This window comes from Vicia villosa, linkage group LG2 (assembly GCF_029867415.1).
Source record: "Vicia villosa cultivar HV-30 ecotype Madison, WI linkage group LG2, Vvil1.0, whole genome shotgun sequence".
Lineage (NCBI taxonomy): Eukaryota > Viridiplantae > Streptophyta > Magnoliopsida > Fabales > Fabaceae > Vicia > Vicia villosa.
The window spans coordinates 151,477,853-151,496,137 of NC_081181.1; the positions used below are offsets into that span (position 1 = coordinate 151,477,853).

At 28.0% G+C, this 18,285-nt stretch overlaps 1 protein-coding gene across 1 annotated transcript; it reads right to left on the minus strand.

Moving 5' to 3' along the window:
* Positions 1 to 948: 948 nt before the first annotated feature.
* On the minus strand, positions 949 to 5,918 carry LOC131652478 (calcium-dependent protein kinase 1-like). The gene is made up of 8 exons (XM_058922335.1): positions 5,144 to 5,918; positions 4,199 to 4,342; positions 3,873 to 4,025; positions 2,886 to 2,998; positions 2,458 to 2,625; positions 1,828 to 1,955; positions 1,452 to 1,551; positions 949 to 1,332 (listed from the first exon to the last, which is right to left on the minus strand). Exons 1-8 carry the CDS (start codon positions 5,811 to 5,813, stop codon positions 1,255 to 1,257), a joined length of 1,554 nt encoding a protein of 517 aa, XP_058778318.1. The 5' UTR covers positions 5,814 to 5,918; the 3' UTR covers positions 949 to 1,254.
* Positions 5,919 to 18,285: the final 12,367 nt, after the last annotated feature.

An 18,285-nucleotide genomic window follows, 5' to 3' on the forward strand; every position in this document is an offset into this window, starting at 1 on the left:
CTGGAAAAATTTAGAAAAAAAAATATTTCGGAAATGCATTTCCGAAGCAGGGGTAAAGTGGGGTTTTCGCTAGGGGTGACTTCCATAGGAAGGTGGATAAAGAAAAAACCCAATAAAATAGTACAAAATTACAAAGTATATATTTGCAAACAAAATTTAATCGCAAAATAATCTAATTGAATAAATTATAATAAAGTAACTTTATTGTCTATTAAATCTAATTTCAAAGAAGAAAAAATTATTTCAATGTTGTTATCTCTTTCTTCAATATCAAAATCATCTGTAACAAAATTAACCGCATCCGAAAATCTTTATTTTTATTTTTAATTTCTTTTTTTATTTTCTATTTTTTATTTTTTACTTTTTTATTTTTTTTCAATAGATTAATTAAACTGATATTATTTTAAGTTTTTAAAATAAAAAAAAATTAAAAATGCATTTAAACCACTAGTTCTGAAAAACCGTCGATTGTACCGGTTCAATGACATATCCTATACAACAATGGAATCAGACCGGTTATCTGACCGGTTCAACCGGTCCGATTTTTGAAACCCTGCTTTCTAATATCACATTAGTGTATAAAAGATTCTAACATCCCATTGGTATCTATTACTTTTTACTCAAATTATTTTATTATTATATTGGGTTTATTTGTTTAAGATTTTTCTAAAATCTTTTTTACTATTTTAATTACGCTTGTGTATATGCTTTAAAAATATATATTTTGTTAAAAAGAAAAATTTTATGCTAAAAATAAAATAACTATTTTAATTAATTATCTTTTGAAGAAAACTATTTTTTATAAGACAGAAAATCAAAATTATAGTGTCCATTATTTTCAACCATTTTAAATGTTTGATTTTTCAACTCAAATAATATTTTTTGCAATATTTTATGCTTTCTTTAAAAAAAACATGGAAAATCTCCAAATTTATCTCAAAATCACTTTTATTTTAAAATATAATCTAAATTAATCATTAACTTGTCATGGTTATTAATTTTAAGCCACAGGGCAACATTGTCTAGTGATGTACATAAGTAGTAAAGTTAGGAACAATCAAGGTATTGCAAGCATAAAACATGGCATAACTTACACAATACAGAAAAATTGTCTCAATGGAAGAGCAAGCTAACATGCCATGCAAGTGCCCTCAATGGACGAGCAAATAGCAGGCAAAATCCAAAGCAGAAATCAGTCCATGTTAGCAAAACCTGCTTGAACAGGTTTAAACAGGTGATGTATGGTCAACTTAATCATTTGTGACGTTTGTTCAAATCTGGGTTGCCTTGCCTCATCATCGCTACAAACTCCTCATAGTTAATTCTTCCATCCTGCAAGAGGTTTGGGAGTTTTAATTTGTATATACAATTTCATATAGGATAACTAAAAATATGAACAATAATGTGACCCGAGTCAAAAGAAAAAGCACAGAAGGAAGAAAGAAGGGTACATTATCTGAATCAACTTCGTCAATGATCTCCTTTATTGTTTTCTCATCCCCCATGTTATACTTTGTAAGGGCAGTTTCCAACTCTTCCTTTGTAATGTACCTATGAAAACAGGATCAAGAAAATAGTCCAAAATGTGATTCAACACAGGTATGTTAAAAAAAATATAAAGAAAAGGTAAAAAGAAGATCATGGTCCTCTCATGAGAAGGTTATGTCTGTGTGGTAGAAAGAGACAATAGTAAGACCAGCCATTTATTATGTGGGATTCATTAATTTTATGTATCCTTTTATAAATCATAACATGAACCTGTCACATTCAAATTCACTTATAATAAGAGAGGAATCTGATAAAAAAATTCCTAAAAAAAGAGATTACCCGCTTTTGTCCTTGTCAAAATGTTCAAAAGCTTTGAATAGGTGGTCCTCTCTATCCATTCTATTCAAGTGCATGGTAGCTGTTATAAATTCAATATAATCAATGCTTCCATTTCCGTCAACATCAGCCTGCAGATTAGATAAGTTATAAATAGAGAAAGAAAAAACATCAGTGAAATCAAGAAAAATGGTAAGCTTGGAATCACAATATTAAACAGCTCTAGTCTAAATATAGTATACAACTATTTTCCTAGTGCTCTCGTCCGTATATGATTCTATAATATCAATGGACAATTCGAGCATTCTATAAATGCAGAACATCAAGCATTAATCATCGTTATAATTACAAGAACAAATCAGGATTTGGATGCAGATAACTATCAAGGAGATGAACTTGCAGAGAATACATTATCCATTACATTTACATGTGACATGCAGAGGGTTAGCTACGAGAAATTAAATTGCAGTGGTTAAGACCCAAAAGTATAACTCTGCAACAAGATCCGGTACTACTGGTATAGAAGGGATAGAGTTTGTATAGGTCTGTGTGTGTGTCTTTGTCACTAATATTCACAGTAATCTATAATCAAACATTAATTTATTGGCTTAGAAATACATGCTGAAATCTTACCGCTTCCATCAACTGCCTTACTTCAGACTCAGATATCTTAGTACCTAGTTTGGGGAGACCAGCTTTCAACTCTTCAAAAGTAACTGTTCCACTGTTATCCGTGTCCATGGATTTAAACATTTCCTTCAAGCCAATAATTTCTTCTTCAGAAAGATTTTCAGCAATAACCTGCAAAAAACATAAGAATTTTCACATATTAATCTTTGTTCCAGTTCGACTATGGATTTCTTCTCCCTATTTATTTACTTTTTTATAACAGCTATTTACTTTCTTTTTTTAATTTTTTTATGAATCTATCACTTTCTATTACTGTATACCATTTTTATCCCTGAGGATTTAAATAAAGCAGTAATTTTAGGTATTTTACTAAAAGCTTGATTATGAGACCTTGATCTCTATAACGAGAATGACAATAAAGAACTATTTACCTTCAGAGCTACTTTCTTTAGCTTGTTCATTGCCCTGAATTGTTTCATTCTGGTTAAAACAGCAATATCGAGAGGCTTATCGGGTGCGCCATCATGTCTCATCCAAGGATGATCTGAAGTGTATATATACTATGTTAATATGTTTAGTTGACTCAAATAAATAAAATAAAACAGCCATGACACAGCTCAAATGCTTCAGGCTAGAGAAAGGGGAAAATAAAACAGGACTAGAGAAATTGTGCAAGTATATGTGGGGGCGTATATGTAAAATACATATATTATTTGCTATCGTGCCCCTAAAGCATGCCAATTAACCAAAAAGTAGCATTATCCAATCACATGAATATCTAATCGAAAGAAAGCTAGTCAATGAAGCGAGGTAACAGTGATTTTCAAAGAAAACAAATTTACACATATTACTGATTCAGGTAAAATAGAAAAATGCATTAGGGGGGTGTGGTGAGAGAGAAAAACGAGAGCACGGTGTAGATGAGACAGTTCAGCGGAGAGAAAATATCAATTCAAGTAATTAAAAGAAACAATGCATTTGTTTGGGAAATAGTGGTGCATCTACCACAAATTTTGCAATAAAGAAGAGATGGCACTTGGCAGAGATGCATATGCCCTAACCTACCTTTTTCCTTTATTAGATAGACGGAATTGAAGAGTGTATGAGAAAATAGATGTCCATTCTCCTCTTTATCTCATTGAATGAGACATGTTACTCTCATATCATAAACAATACCATGGATCAATTGAGTAGTCATAGCTTCTTTTAAAACTAATATCCTATTTCTTGCCAATTATCTCACCTTCCTTTCACTTTTGTATCAATTATAAAGATAAGATCTCTAGAAATATGGTTAGAGAGTTATTTTATCAATAATGCCTGACTGATCCTCAGAGTCAAGATAATCAAAATACAGCATGAAACCCTTTTGATGTAAAAAGAAATCAACTTGCATTTACAAGAAGAGTAAAACTTACTAAGGGCTTCAACAGCTGAAAGTCGTTCTTTAGGGTCAGCTCGCAACATCTTCTTGATCAGATCTTTAGCATTACTTGATATCTTAGGCCAAGGTTCCGATTCGAAATCAATATGTCCATGAAGAATAGCGTCGAAGATACCCTGTTCGTTTTCTTCACATAAAAAATAAGAAGAAAGTGTGAGAAATATCAGAAAGGTACCATATACTAGTCAGTAATCAAGGTAAGGCGTTATCAAACAAGAAAGACATGAAAACCGAACTTGCACAAACACCTACATGTTAATATGTATGAGTGTGTTAAACCAGTAAAGAAAGGAAGTATACCTGCCCAGAACGGAGGGACACCAGAGAGGAGAATATACAAAATAACCCCAGCACTCCAAATATCAGCTTCGGGTCCATAATTTCTACGCAACACCTCAGGGGCAACATAATACGCACTCCCAACAAGATCTTTAAATACATCTCCTGTTCTCAAAATCATGCCCACAAACTATTAAAATCAGTGTTTCAAAGAAAAACTTAACAACAGTAAAAGGGAACTAGCTAATTAACTAACTCAAAGTCAGTAGAGTAAAAAAAAACACTGATAGTCAGTTTGGATCAACTTAGCGTCTGTTTGGCTTTGCATTTGGAGGCTCAAACACACGTCCAATTCTAGCTTTCCCGTGGTTTCCTAGTAGCTACAAGACAGAGCTTTCGCATAGACGCGAAAAAACTGCCGCGATCTCAAGCTAACACAAGTCCAGTTGACGCAAAACAAATGTATGCTTATACGGGCTTGTCTACCAGCATTAACACTTGTGAGAGTGTTTGAAAGAGTTTACAGGAATGATTTACTATTGCCATAAACTCTCTTGATAGCTTATAAGAAAACTGATTTGTATGTTTGGTTCCAATTTTGGAGGTGCCATAAAATTGATTCAATCTAGAGATTTAGAATTAAGTTTCACATATTTGAGTGTTTTTCATAGAATTAATGTTAACTTGAAGCTACGATTTGTAGCTTTTGACTCCATATATGACTTATCTATCACTAGATTTTGACTCCAAATGTGACTTATCCTCAAATTTATCGATCAACTCAGTTTTACAAATACCTATATAAACATAAACCACTTTGCATTGAATTCACTTTTAATTAAAATCAATTTATTATCAAATTTTGTCATATAGAAATAGTTTATACTTCAATATCTATATGATAAATAATTATGCTACAAGATACTTAATAAAATTGTTAAACGAAACAAGGTTTAAGTAACTAACCGGGTTTGAAAAACACAGAGAGACCGAAATCAGTGGCTTTAAGAGGCGAAGTTTCAGATTTACTGAGAAACAAGAAATTCTCGGGTTTCAAGTCCCTATGCATAACTCCCATGGTGTGACAATTATGAACAACGGCCAACATCTGGCGACACAATTCAGAAGCAGCACGTTCGGAGTAATGTCCTTTAGATATAATCCTATCAAAGAGTTCACCACCGGCACAAAGCTCCATGATGAGGTTAACCGAATGGCGATCCTCATAAGCACCTTTAAGCTCCACGATGTTCCGGTGACCGGTGAGGTGATGCATGATCTGAACTTCACGGCGGATATCGTCCAGATCATCGCGGCGGAGGAGCTTGCGCGTGGCGATTGATTTGCAGGCGAATTGTTCCTTGGTGACTTTGTGAGTTACAAGGTATGTGACGCCGAATTGGCCGCGGCCTAGTTCGCGGCCGAATGTGTAGGTAGATCGGACGTCTTCCATGGGCCGGCCTAAGACGCGGCCGACGGGAGAGGGATGAGTGGGGGTTGGGGTTGGGGCTGGGGCTGGTCGATTGGGAGGTGGGAAGGAAGTATGAGTGGAATGTTGAGGGTTTGATTTTGAATGGGATTCGGTTTGGGAATCGGAGGAGGGTTTGGTTTTGTTTCTGCTGCTGCGGTTGCCCATCACGACGGTGGAGTTGGTTGATCGAGCGTTATGTCGTTAGCTTCTTCTCGACTTTGAATGGACTTTGATTTTACGATGACTGCTGCAAATACGACTTTGATGAAAAATCAATTACGCGTTGACTATATTTTGTAATTGTTTTATTATTTTTTTGACAAGATAATTGTTTTATTTTTATTACTACTAGCGTTCAAACGGGCACTCCCGTGCCCGTTTGTCCGCTTTTTTTATTGCGCTAACGTGTGTTTACCTCTTATGGTGTTTTTAACATATGTGTCTTTAAAAATATAATTATTTGGTTACAATTATTAAAAATAGAAGAATGATGATACATTTAAATTTTTAATAGTTTTAGTAATTTACTATGGATGATTGAGTAATCAAAATTAAAAAAAGGAATCCTCACAACCAATTTAACAATGCAAAGGGCTTTCTCTTACTCTCTCTTTCTCTCTCTATCCCTCCCTATTGAGTAATCCTAACTAAAAAAGGAATCCTCACGACCAATTTAACAATGCAAACGCACTCCCGTGCCCGTTTGTCCGCTTTTTTAATGTGCACAGCATCAAACTATAAATGTTTTTTTAATTTTATTTTGATCTTAATTTAAAATATTTAATAAATAAATTTTATAATTAAAATTAAAAATTAAATAGATGAATTATATAATAACATCACCTTGAAAATGAATTAATTAAATGAGTATTAAAGAGGAGTTAATTACATGCATTCATTTTTAATTATCAAATATATTTAAACTAAAATATATACGTTTAAATTCACTTAACTCCTGGGTCCATATGTCCATTTTTTTATTTCACAAATGCGTTGTATTTTATTATATTTTTCGTATATGTCTATTTAAAAAAATATATTATTTGAACATAGTTATTATAAATAAAATAAGATGATAATGTTTAATTTCAAAATATTTAAGTAATTTAATATTAAAGTCCGAGTAATTAACACTAAGAAAAATGCTCTCGAGACCAATTTAACATAGCAAATGATAGATTGATATAATTAAACTTTATCAAATATATTATACTTTTAAAACTTGAATGTTAAACAAAGTGTTTCATGTTTTTTATTTATCTCTCCCTCTCCCCTCTCTCTTTAACATAGCAAATAGTTGATTGATATAATTAAACTTTATCTTTTAAAAACTTGAATGTTAAACAAAGTGTTTCATTTTTTTAACTCTCTCTTTCTCTCTCCCTCTCTCTCCTCATCTTTAACATAGCAAATGGTAGATTGATATAATTAAACTTTATCAAATATATTGTACTTTTAAAAACTTGAATGTTAAACAAAGTGTTATATGTTTTTTAAATATCTCTCTCTTCATCTTCCTCTCCCTCTCCCTCCTTTTTTTTGGCTTAATTGTAATTTTGGTCCCCTGTTATCATTTTTTTGGAGTTTTGGTCCTCCTATTTTAAAATCCAGAATTTTAGTCCCTATATTTTAGTTTTTTGAGGATTTTGATCCCCTAGCAAATTCGAAGACAATTTTAAATGAAATGATGCTCATATTGATGATGTGTCAGTGCTAGTTCAACAGTTAAATATTCAAAAAAACTAATTTTATTTAAGATTTATGTTGAACATGTCATCAATGTGAGTTCCATTTCATTAAAAATTGCCTTCGAATTTGCAAGGGGACCAAAATCCTCAAAAAACTAAACTAAAGGGACTAAAATTCAGGATTTTAAAATAGAGGGACCAAAACTAAAAAAAAAAATATAACAGGAGGACCAAAATTGTAATTAAACATTTTTTTAAATGAAAACCTGCAGAATTAAAGCAATGTATTTTTTTATTAGACACTATAAACAAAAGTTTCTCAAATCAGAACAAAATATTGAAATTAAATTGAATTAATCAATTAAAAAATAGGTTTAATTGCAACATTAGTCTCTCTATTTTGTCTTTTTCATAATTTTGATTCCTCTAGTTTAAAAACTACTATTTTAGTTCCCGTTCTAAATTTTCTATGCAATTTTTGTCCTCCTATTTTATTTTTTTGTAAAATTAGTCCCTATTTTTGTTCTTTTTCAATAAAAAAAACTCAAAAGGAGACCAAAATCCTAATTTTAAAAATGAAGGACCAAAATAAAAAATACGAAATAAAAAAAATCAAAATTACATTTAAGAAAAAAAATATGAACGATATTCAATTAATAAAATCTGAATTTTCAAGAATAAATGAAATGTTATAGGAGTCAATTCTATCATTATTATTCAGCGTTTTTGCAGTGGCAATAGAATAAAATTGATCTTGATGTCTCCTTAGCAACTATTGTATGTGATTAGATCATGTTCATATAAAATAGCGGGGAACTTTTATTCGATGTTTTTTAATAGAAAACTAATTTTATTTGAAAGAGAATTATCATAAACTTTTCTTGTGGTATATACATGAACCAGAAGTTAATTGTTATTATAAAATTCATGCTAAAATAAATTTGTTTAATTTTGGTTATTATATAGTGCCATTTTTTAATTTTCAAATTCATTCCAAAACCATAACTGCTAAAATAAAATTGATTAATTTTGATTATTATATAGTGCCGCTTTTTAATTTTCTATTATTATATAGTAACCAATTTCAACTTCCATAAAAAATATATATTTTTTAAAAAATTTTTGCAATAACTGTTCCAGAATATACATGTAGCAGTTTCTTCAACTTTTCTTTATAAATTTTTTTTTAAACATAATTGAAATAACTGATTCATAATAATATGTTTTATATTTGGTAATTTTATTATTTTTTAGGGACATAATCGGAAGTAAAATAGGTCAGCTCAAAACACCATATCCTCTTTATATATAGTTATAAATAATTTTATTAATTTTTAGGGGCACAATAGGAAGTAAAATAGGCCGGCCCAAAACACCCTATCCTCTTTATATATAGTTATAGAATAGTGCCGCTTTTTAATTTTCTATTATTATATAGTAACCAATTTCAACTTCCATAAAAATATATATTTTTTAAAAAAAATTTGCAATAACTGTTCCAGAATATACATGTAGCAGTTTCTTCAACTTTTCTTTATATAATTTTTTTTAAACATAATTGAAATAACTGATTCATAATAATATGTTTTATATTTGGTAATTTTATTATTTTTTAGGGGCATAATTGGAAGTAAAATAGGTCAGCCCAAAACACCCTATCCTCTTTATATATAGTTATAGATAATTTTATTAATTTTTAGGGGCATAATAGGAAGTAAAATAGGCCAGCCCAAAACACCCTATCCTCTTTAGACTATTTACAATTGAGGTGTCAATAGTTGAATTGGTACAATGGTGTGTTGAATCATATGTTGAAAGTGATGTGGATTATTTAGTGTTGAAAACATTCAACATGTTGAATGAGAAATTAGTGGGGTCCATATAATATTTTTGGCAAATTATTATTGGTTGTTGTGAGTGTTTATATTTTTATTTCATGATAATTATTTAATGTCATTTATTTTATAGTAAATAAATTTGTTATTTATTTTTATTTTCACCAAAATTCATCATTTTTTTTGTCTATAAACAGAGACTTGGTTCATATGATTTGGACACACCAAAAAATTCCACTTTTTTCATAATTTTTCATAATTTCAATTAATAATATTAATATATAATTAATAATATTAAAATTCATCATTTTTAATAATTTCAATTGATAATAATATTAATATATAATTAATTTTAATATATAATCATAAAACAAAAATATAAAAGAAAATAAGAATATGAAATAAAAGTAGTGGGTAGGGTGTTGAATTTTATTAAACAAAATTATTGTAGTGAGTAAAAGTTTAATGTGTGTTGAATTATTAGGTGGAAGAGAGAGAATATGATGTGGAGTATAAAAAGTGAAAAAGTAGGGTGTTGAATTTGGAAACCATTGTAAATAGTCTTATATATAGTTATAGAATAGTGCCTCTTTTTAATTTTCTATTATTATACAGTAACCAATTTCAACTTCCATAAAAAAAATATATTTTTTAAAAAATTTTTGCAATAACTGTTCCAGAATATACATGTAGCAGTTTCTTCAACTTTTCTTTATATAATTTTTTTTAAACATAATTGAAATAACTGATTCATAATATTATGTTTTATATTTGGTAATTTTATTATTTTTTAGGGGCATAATTGAAAGTAAAATAGGTCAGCCCAAAACACCCTATCCTCTTTATATAATTATAGATAATTTTATTAATTTTTAGGGGCATAATAGGAAGTAAAATAGGCCAGCCCAAAACACCCTATCCTCTTTATATATAGTAAAATCAATTATGCATCATATCAAGTCAAATACGTAGTATTTCTTAAAATATTTTAAATAATCAATTATGGCACTCAAATAATTGGTTGTATATAGTGTCACCTCGCCCATAACATCGTGATCATCTTTCATTGGTCGATCTTGTCACCTTATGTATAAAAAGGTACATTGAAAATGTTGCAAATCACATTTTTTAACAACAATCATTTATTTCACTCTTTCTCCCTCAAATTTTCTATTTTAAATATTTTCTCTCATTAAATATATTTTATTTATGAAAGTCTTTTAACTATATATTTACTCTTGTAACTTTCTGAACTCCGATTTATTTTTTCTACACTTTTGGTGTCGTTTCTTGTAATCACTTATCATATTTTAGGTATGCTCTGTAAATCAAGAGAGGAGATATCTCTTGAATTAAGATTCTTGTTTGAAGAGTGCTTGTAAGTTGTAAAGATTGGAAATTGACCATGTGTTAAAAATTTGTTTATAATTAAATCTTGAGGTTTTCTCATTGGACAATGGATGTAATTCTCGTTGGTTTTAGGTTGAACTAAGATAAACTCTAGTGTGATATTTTTTATCACTTATCTCATTTACTTTTCAATATCTTACTTGTCTCCTATTTTATTTTACTCAACTTCAAACTTTTCTATTAAAATCCATTATCTTAAAATGCTTTAAACAAAAAAAAATTATATTCACAATTCACTCCCCCTCCACCCTTTCATGTGTTTGTAGTCACATATTGAATAAGTTATCATCTCAAAAGGAACGAAGACATAATTCACTAAAAAAACCATCATTTTTCAATGGAGAAAATAAAAATCTTTATTAAAGGGCTTGATTATGATATTTGGGATGTTGTTTTGAATGGTTTGTTTGTCCTTGAGTCATCTTATCAACGATTCAATAGTGAAAAAACCTATAAATCTTTAGAGAAAGAGAAAAAGGTAAAAAGTGTAACACAATATGAAAATTGAAAATGAAATATCGTTGTAGGTATTAATGAGTTATATCATATATCACATTGTAACGTTGCAAAAGAAATGTGGGACACATTTCAAGTTCCAATGAGACAACTAGTTAGATAAATAAGACTAAGATGAAGATATTAATCCATGGATTTTTATTTATGATGAAATATGCACAAAATATTCAAGATATGCCAAAACATTTATCCATATAGTAAATCATCTGATAACGACCGAGATATTTTATTTCAAAATAAAGGCCTAATGTACAAAGTTCTCTGACGCTTAAATCACATTTGAAAACCTAAAGTCACTACAATATGTGAATCTAAAAACTTGTCCTCAAGGGACTTGACTACTATGTTAAATAAATTGCATGAAATGACTTTTGATTAAATCGTCTTATAAAAAATGAAGAATGAAAAAAAAAAGAAAAACAAAATGATTATCCTTAAAATGAAAAAAAAAAAGGTAAATTCGAAGATGAAAATTGTTTAGATGCGAGTGATAGGAAGACACGAGTTGAATGGTTTGAAAATTAAAAATGTGGTTTAAATTAATTTGAAGTGATATAAATGAAAGAAAAATTAATATTATTATTATTATTATTATTATTATTATTATTATTATTATTATTATTATTATTATTATTATTATTATTAAAACTAGCGTTCAAACGCACTCCCGTGCCCGTTTGTCCGCTTTTTTAATGTGCACGGCATCAAACTATAAATGTTTTTTTAATTTTATTTTGATCTTAATTTAAAATATTTAATAAATAAATTTTATAATTAAAATTAAAAATTAAATAGATGAATTATATAATAACATCACCTTGAAAATGAATTAATTAAATGAGTATTAAAGAGGAGTTAATTACATGCATTCATTTTTAATTATCAAATATATTTAAACTAAAATATATACGTTTAAATTCACTTAACTCCTGGGTCCATATGTCCATTTTTTTATTTCACAAATGCGTTGTATTTTATTATATTTTTCGTATATGTCTATTTAAAAAAATATATTATTTGAACATAGTTATTATAAATAAAATAAGATGATAATGTTTAATTTCAAAATATTTAAGTAATTTAATATTAAAGTCCGAGTAATTAACACTAAGAAAAATGCTCTCGAGACCAATTTAACATAGCAAATGATAGATTGATATAATTAAACTTTATCAAATATATTATACTTTTAAAACTTGAATGTTAAACAAAGTGTTTCATGTTTTTTATTTATCTCTCCCTCTCCCCTCTCTCTTTAACATAGCAAATAGTTGATTGATATAATTAAACTTTATCTTTTAAAAACTTGAATGTTAAACAAAGTGTTTCATTTTTTTAACTCTCTCTTTCTCTCTCCCTCTCTCTCCTCATCTTTAACATAGCAAATGGTAGATTGATATAATTAAACTTTATCAAATATATTGTACTTTTAAAAACTTGAATGTTAAACAAAGTGTTATATGTTTTTTAAATATCTCTCTCTTCATCTTCCTCTCCCTCTCCCTCCTTTTTTTTGGCTTAATTGTAATTTTGGTCCCCTGTTATCATTTTTTTGGAGTTTTGGTCCTCCTATTTTAAAATCCAGAATTTTAGTCCCTATATTTTAGTTTTTTGAGGATTTTGATCCCCTAGCAAATTCGAAGACAATTTTAAATGAAATGATGCTCATATTGATGATGTGTCAGTGCTAGTTCAACAGTTAAATATTCAAAAAAACTAATTTTATTTAAGATTTATGTTGAACATGTCATCAATGTGAGTTCCATTTCATTAAAAATTGCCTTCGAATTTGCAAGGGGACCAAAATCCTCAAAAAACTAAACTAAAGGGACTAAAATTCAGGATTTTAAAATAGAGGGACCAAAACTAAAAAAAAATATAACAGGAGGACCAAAATTGTAATTAAACATTTTTTTAAATGAAAACCTGCAGAATTAAAGCAATGTATTTTTTTATTAGACACTATAAACAAAAGTTTCTCAAATCAGAACAAAATATTGAAATTAAATTGAATTAATCAATTAAAAAATAGGTTTAATTGCAACATTAGTCTCTCTATTTTGTCTTTTTCATAATTTTGATTCCTCTAGTTTAAAAACTACTATTTTAGTTCCCGTTCTAAATTTTCTATGCAATTTTTGTCCTCCTATTTTATTTTTTTGTAAAATTAGTCCCTATTTTTGTCCTTTTTCAATAAAAAAACTCAAAAGGAGACCAAAATCCTAATTTTAAAAATGAAGGACCAAAATAAAAAATACGAAATAAAAAAAAATCAAAATTACATTTAAGAAAAAAAATATGAACGCTATTCAATTAATAAAATCTGAATTTTCAAGAATAAATGAAATGTTATAGGAGTCAATTCTATCATTATTATTCAGCGTTTTTGCAGTGGCAATAGAATAAAATTGATCTTGATGTCTCCTTAGCAACTATTGTATGTGATTAGATCATGTTCATATAAAATAGCGGGGAACTTTTATTCGATGTTTTTTAATAGAAAACTAATTTTATTTGAAAGAGAATTATCATAAACTTTTCTTGTGGTATATACATGAACCAGAAGTTAATTGTTATTATAAAATTCATGCTAAAATAAATTTGTTTAATTTTGGTTATTATATAGTGCCATTTTTTAATTTTCAAATTCATTCCAAAACCATAACTGCTAAAATAAAATTGATTAATTTTGATTATTATATAGTGCCGCTTTTTAATTTTCTATTATTATATAGTAACCAATTTCAACTTCCATAAAAAATATATATTTTTTAAAAAAAATTTGCAATAACTGTTCCAGAATATACATGTAGGAGTTTCTTCAACTTTTCTTTATAAATTTTTTTTAAACATAATTGAAATAACTGATTCATAATAATATGTTTTATATTTGGTAATTTTATTATTTTTTAGGGACATAATCGGAAGTAAAATAGATCAGCTCAAAACACCATATCCTCTTTATATATAGTTATTATATATAGTTATAGATAATTTTATTAATTTTTAGGGGCATAATAGGAAGTAAAATAGGCCAGCCCAAAACACCCTATCCTCTTTATATATAGTTATAGAATAGTGCCGCTTTTTAATTTTCTATTATTATATAGTAACCAATTTCAACTTCCATAAAAATATATATTTTTTAAAAAAAATTTGCAATAACTGTTCCAGAATATACATGTAGCAGTTTCTTCAACTTTTCTTTATATAATTTTTTTTTAAACATAATTGAAATAACTGATTCATAATAATATGTTTTATATTTGGTAATTTTATTATTTTTTAGGGGCATAATTGGAAGTAAAATAGGTCAGCCCAAAACACCCTATCCTCTTTATATATAGTTATAGATAATTTTATTAATTTTTAGGGGCATAATAGGAAGTAAAATAGGCCAGCCCAAAACACCCTATCCTCTTTAGACTATTTACAATGGAGGTGTCAATAGTTGAATTGGTACAATGGTGTGTTGAATCATATGTTGAAAGTGATGTGGATTATTTAGTGTTGAAAACATTCAACATGTTGAATGAGAAATTAGTGGGGTCCATATAATATTTTTGGCAAATTATTATTGGTTGTTGTGAGTGTTTATATTTTTATTTCATGATAATTATTTAATGTCATTTATTTTATAGTAAATAAATTTTTTATTTATTTTTTTTCACCAAAATTCATCATTTTTTTTGTCTATAAACAGAGACTTGGTTCATTTGATTTGGACACACCAAAAAATTCCACTTTTTTCATAATTTTTCATAATTTTTCATAATTTTTCATAATTTCAATTAATAATATTAATATATAATTAATAATATTAAAATTCATCATTTTTAATAATTTCAATTGATAATAATATTAATATATAATTAATTTTAATATATAATCATAAAACAAAAATATAAAAGAAAATAAGAATATGAAATAAAAGTAGTGGGTGGGGTGTTGAATTTTATTAAACAAAATTATTGTAGTGAGTAAAAGTTTAATGTGTGTTGAATTATTAGGTGGAAGAGAGAGAAGATGATGTGGAGTATAAAAAGTGAAAAAGTAGGGTGTTGAATTTGGAAACCATTGTAAATAGTCTTATATATAGTTATAGAATAGTGCCGCTTTTTAATTTTCTATTATTATATAGTAACCAATTTCAACTTCCATAAAAAAAATATATTTTTTAAAATTTTTTTGCAATAACTGTTCCAGAATATACATGTAGCAGTTTCTTCAACTTTTCTTTATATAATTTTTTTTAAACATAATTGAAATAACTGATTCATAATATTATGTTTTATATTTGGTAATTTTATTATTTTTTAGGGGCATAATTGAAAGTAAAATAGGTCAGCCCAAAACACCCTATCCATAATATGAAGTAAAATAGGCCAGCCCAAAACACCCTATCCTCTTTATATATAGTTATAGATTAAAAAAAGTTTTTCCTAATTTGTATACATATTTAAAAATGAAGGTGTTCTATAATTAGGTTAATAAAAATCAGTTGATAGCTTGCAGAAATACTTAAATTCATGATAATTTTTATTTATTTATTTTTAAAATATAACTTTTGATTATTTAGTTATTAGGTCGATAAAAAAATGATTGAAGATTTTTTTAAACTTATCAGTAACACTTTTATTGATCTTTTAATAAAATTTATTTCAAGGTTTTGCAAAATAAAAATATTATCATAAGACATATCAAAATGAAATAAAATCAAATCAACAATATTTCATTGCCATGACATCATCAAACACACAAAACTAATAAAACCTGGGAAGGATGTAGGTAATGTAAAATGGGGTGTCTCAATTTAGAGACGGTAAAAATATTCATTTCTGCGTATATTCGTGGATAAAATCTATCAATGGATATAGAGCGTGTAGTTTAATAGATATTCGTAGATAAAATAAATGAATATTTAGATACTTATTTATTAATAGATATGGATACAGGTTTAATGTTACTCGTACGTACTCGCAGATATCCGTATCAATTAATAAATTATAAAAATTACTTAAATATTATTAATTTATTATACTATATTTTTTCATCTTCTAAATATCTAAAAAAAACTAGTATCCTTATATATATATATATATATATATATATATATATTTATATATATATATATATATATATATATATATATATTAGTTTTCGTTGAAGAAAACTTTTACATTCCATATAAATTTTATTTGTCATTTCATATTTAAGTTTTTTCTATATTTTATGCCTCGCTTCAACAATTTCATCGTCCAACCAACTTGTACCGCTCTTTTCCCGTCAAACCAATGTCATCCTTTCTACTCCTCTGTCGTTTGCTCTTCTACTATAACTCACAATCACCATATCATTCTTTTTTTTTGTTAAAAATAAAAGATTTGAACATTATGCTTTGGTGAAAATGAAGAAAATTAATGTGATGAAATTTTGTTGTTAAAATAAAAGAGATTTGTATGAATGTTTGTGATAATAACGTCTTGCATCTTTAAAAGAAGTTGAAAATATTTTTTTCAAAACATATTTTAGAAAAATAGTGTTATCCATGGATATATATAAATATTCGCGAATATCTTAAAATCCGCGGATTACCCGTTTAGCGGATATCTGACAGATATGAGGTGGATATGATTATCATGTTTACCCAACGAGGCGGACACGAATATCATACTATCTGTCCCCATGGATATTCATTTACATCTGAACCGAGATACCATTCATTCAATTTTTTAAAACTAATTATTGAATATTTTAATTAACTAACCCTACTTAATATATATATATATATATATATATATATATATATATATAAAATATATATATATATATATATATATATATATATATATATATATATATATATATAATACCCCTACTTCCCTTCCACTAGGAGTGGACAAAAATTACCAAACCGGGAGTATCTGACCGGTCCGAACCTGATTAAACTCTTCGGGTTGGTTTATTTCGGGTCAATGGTTCAAGCGGTGATTGACTCGGTTTTTAGTGGATTATCTTAATTCGGTTCAGATAATAATGTTAGGCCCATCGATGACCAGACCCGACCGAGTCCAATTTATATTTTACTATTATTATTTATTAACACTAGGGTTTGAGGAGACAATACTATTTCTCTCCCTAAATAACCATGACTACCATCACAATATTCTCTGTTTCCATCACAACCACATTCATCTCCCGCTCAATATTTCTTCGTCTCTCACCTTTACTAATCAACCATGCTCACCTTTACTCTCTTCGTCCAGAAAAAGATCAAATCCTAACACCTAAATTCCAAAAAAAGATCACAATGAAATTTAAAGGTTATATTTGTGAACTGAAAGAAGGCTGCAAGTGGATGTTTTGAAAGTTTCTCTGTTTTTTTATTTGATTATCATAGTCACTTCTTTAGGTATATAACTCATCTTACCTTTTCGCCTACGATACTCATGATTTCCCTTTGATTCTTTTGATAGTTTTACTTTTACTTTTGTCAGGTTGCAGATTGTTGCTTTTATCTTCTTTATACTTGTTGTTCTTCATGTTGATGTTATTGCCTTCCTTCTGGGTGTTGCGGTAGGTATCGTTTTTCTACTTTATAGTTGAGTTGGTCTCCACTGGTTATTATTCTTGAAGCTGTATTTAATATTTCTAGGTCTAGATTACTTGCATGAACTCTTCATGGTTATTTAAAGTCTGAGAATTGGTGTATCCTTCCCTGCAATATTAATCGTGTTCTCGATTGAGTTGTTTTCTTTCTTTTTTTACTTGGATTTACAGGGGTGATAGAGTTAGATTGGTTGAGTTTCATTCACTGATCTCAAATCCACCCACAGAAGAGGAGAAACTTTTTGAAGAGAAAAAGAAGTTAAAGAAGAGGTTAATTTCTCATGTTAAATTTGATTTTTTTTAAAAGAAAACTATTCAAAGTGAAAGCGGTATAATGTGTCTTATGAGCCCATCTTTAATACAAGATTGCAAAAAATATATGTTTGGCTCATATAGCAAAATGACCTCTTTGTTGGACTACAAAAGCCCCAGATGATTTTGCATGCATATGTAGTTCATGAACTTCTGTTTCTTTATGTGTTCATTTTAAATCATGATAATTAGTATAATTGAATTTAAGCCTTCAATTATTTGTTATTATGTTTGAATAACTGTGTTTGTTGGAACTTTTGTTTAATT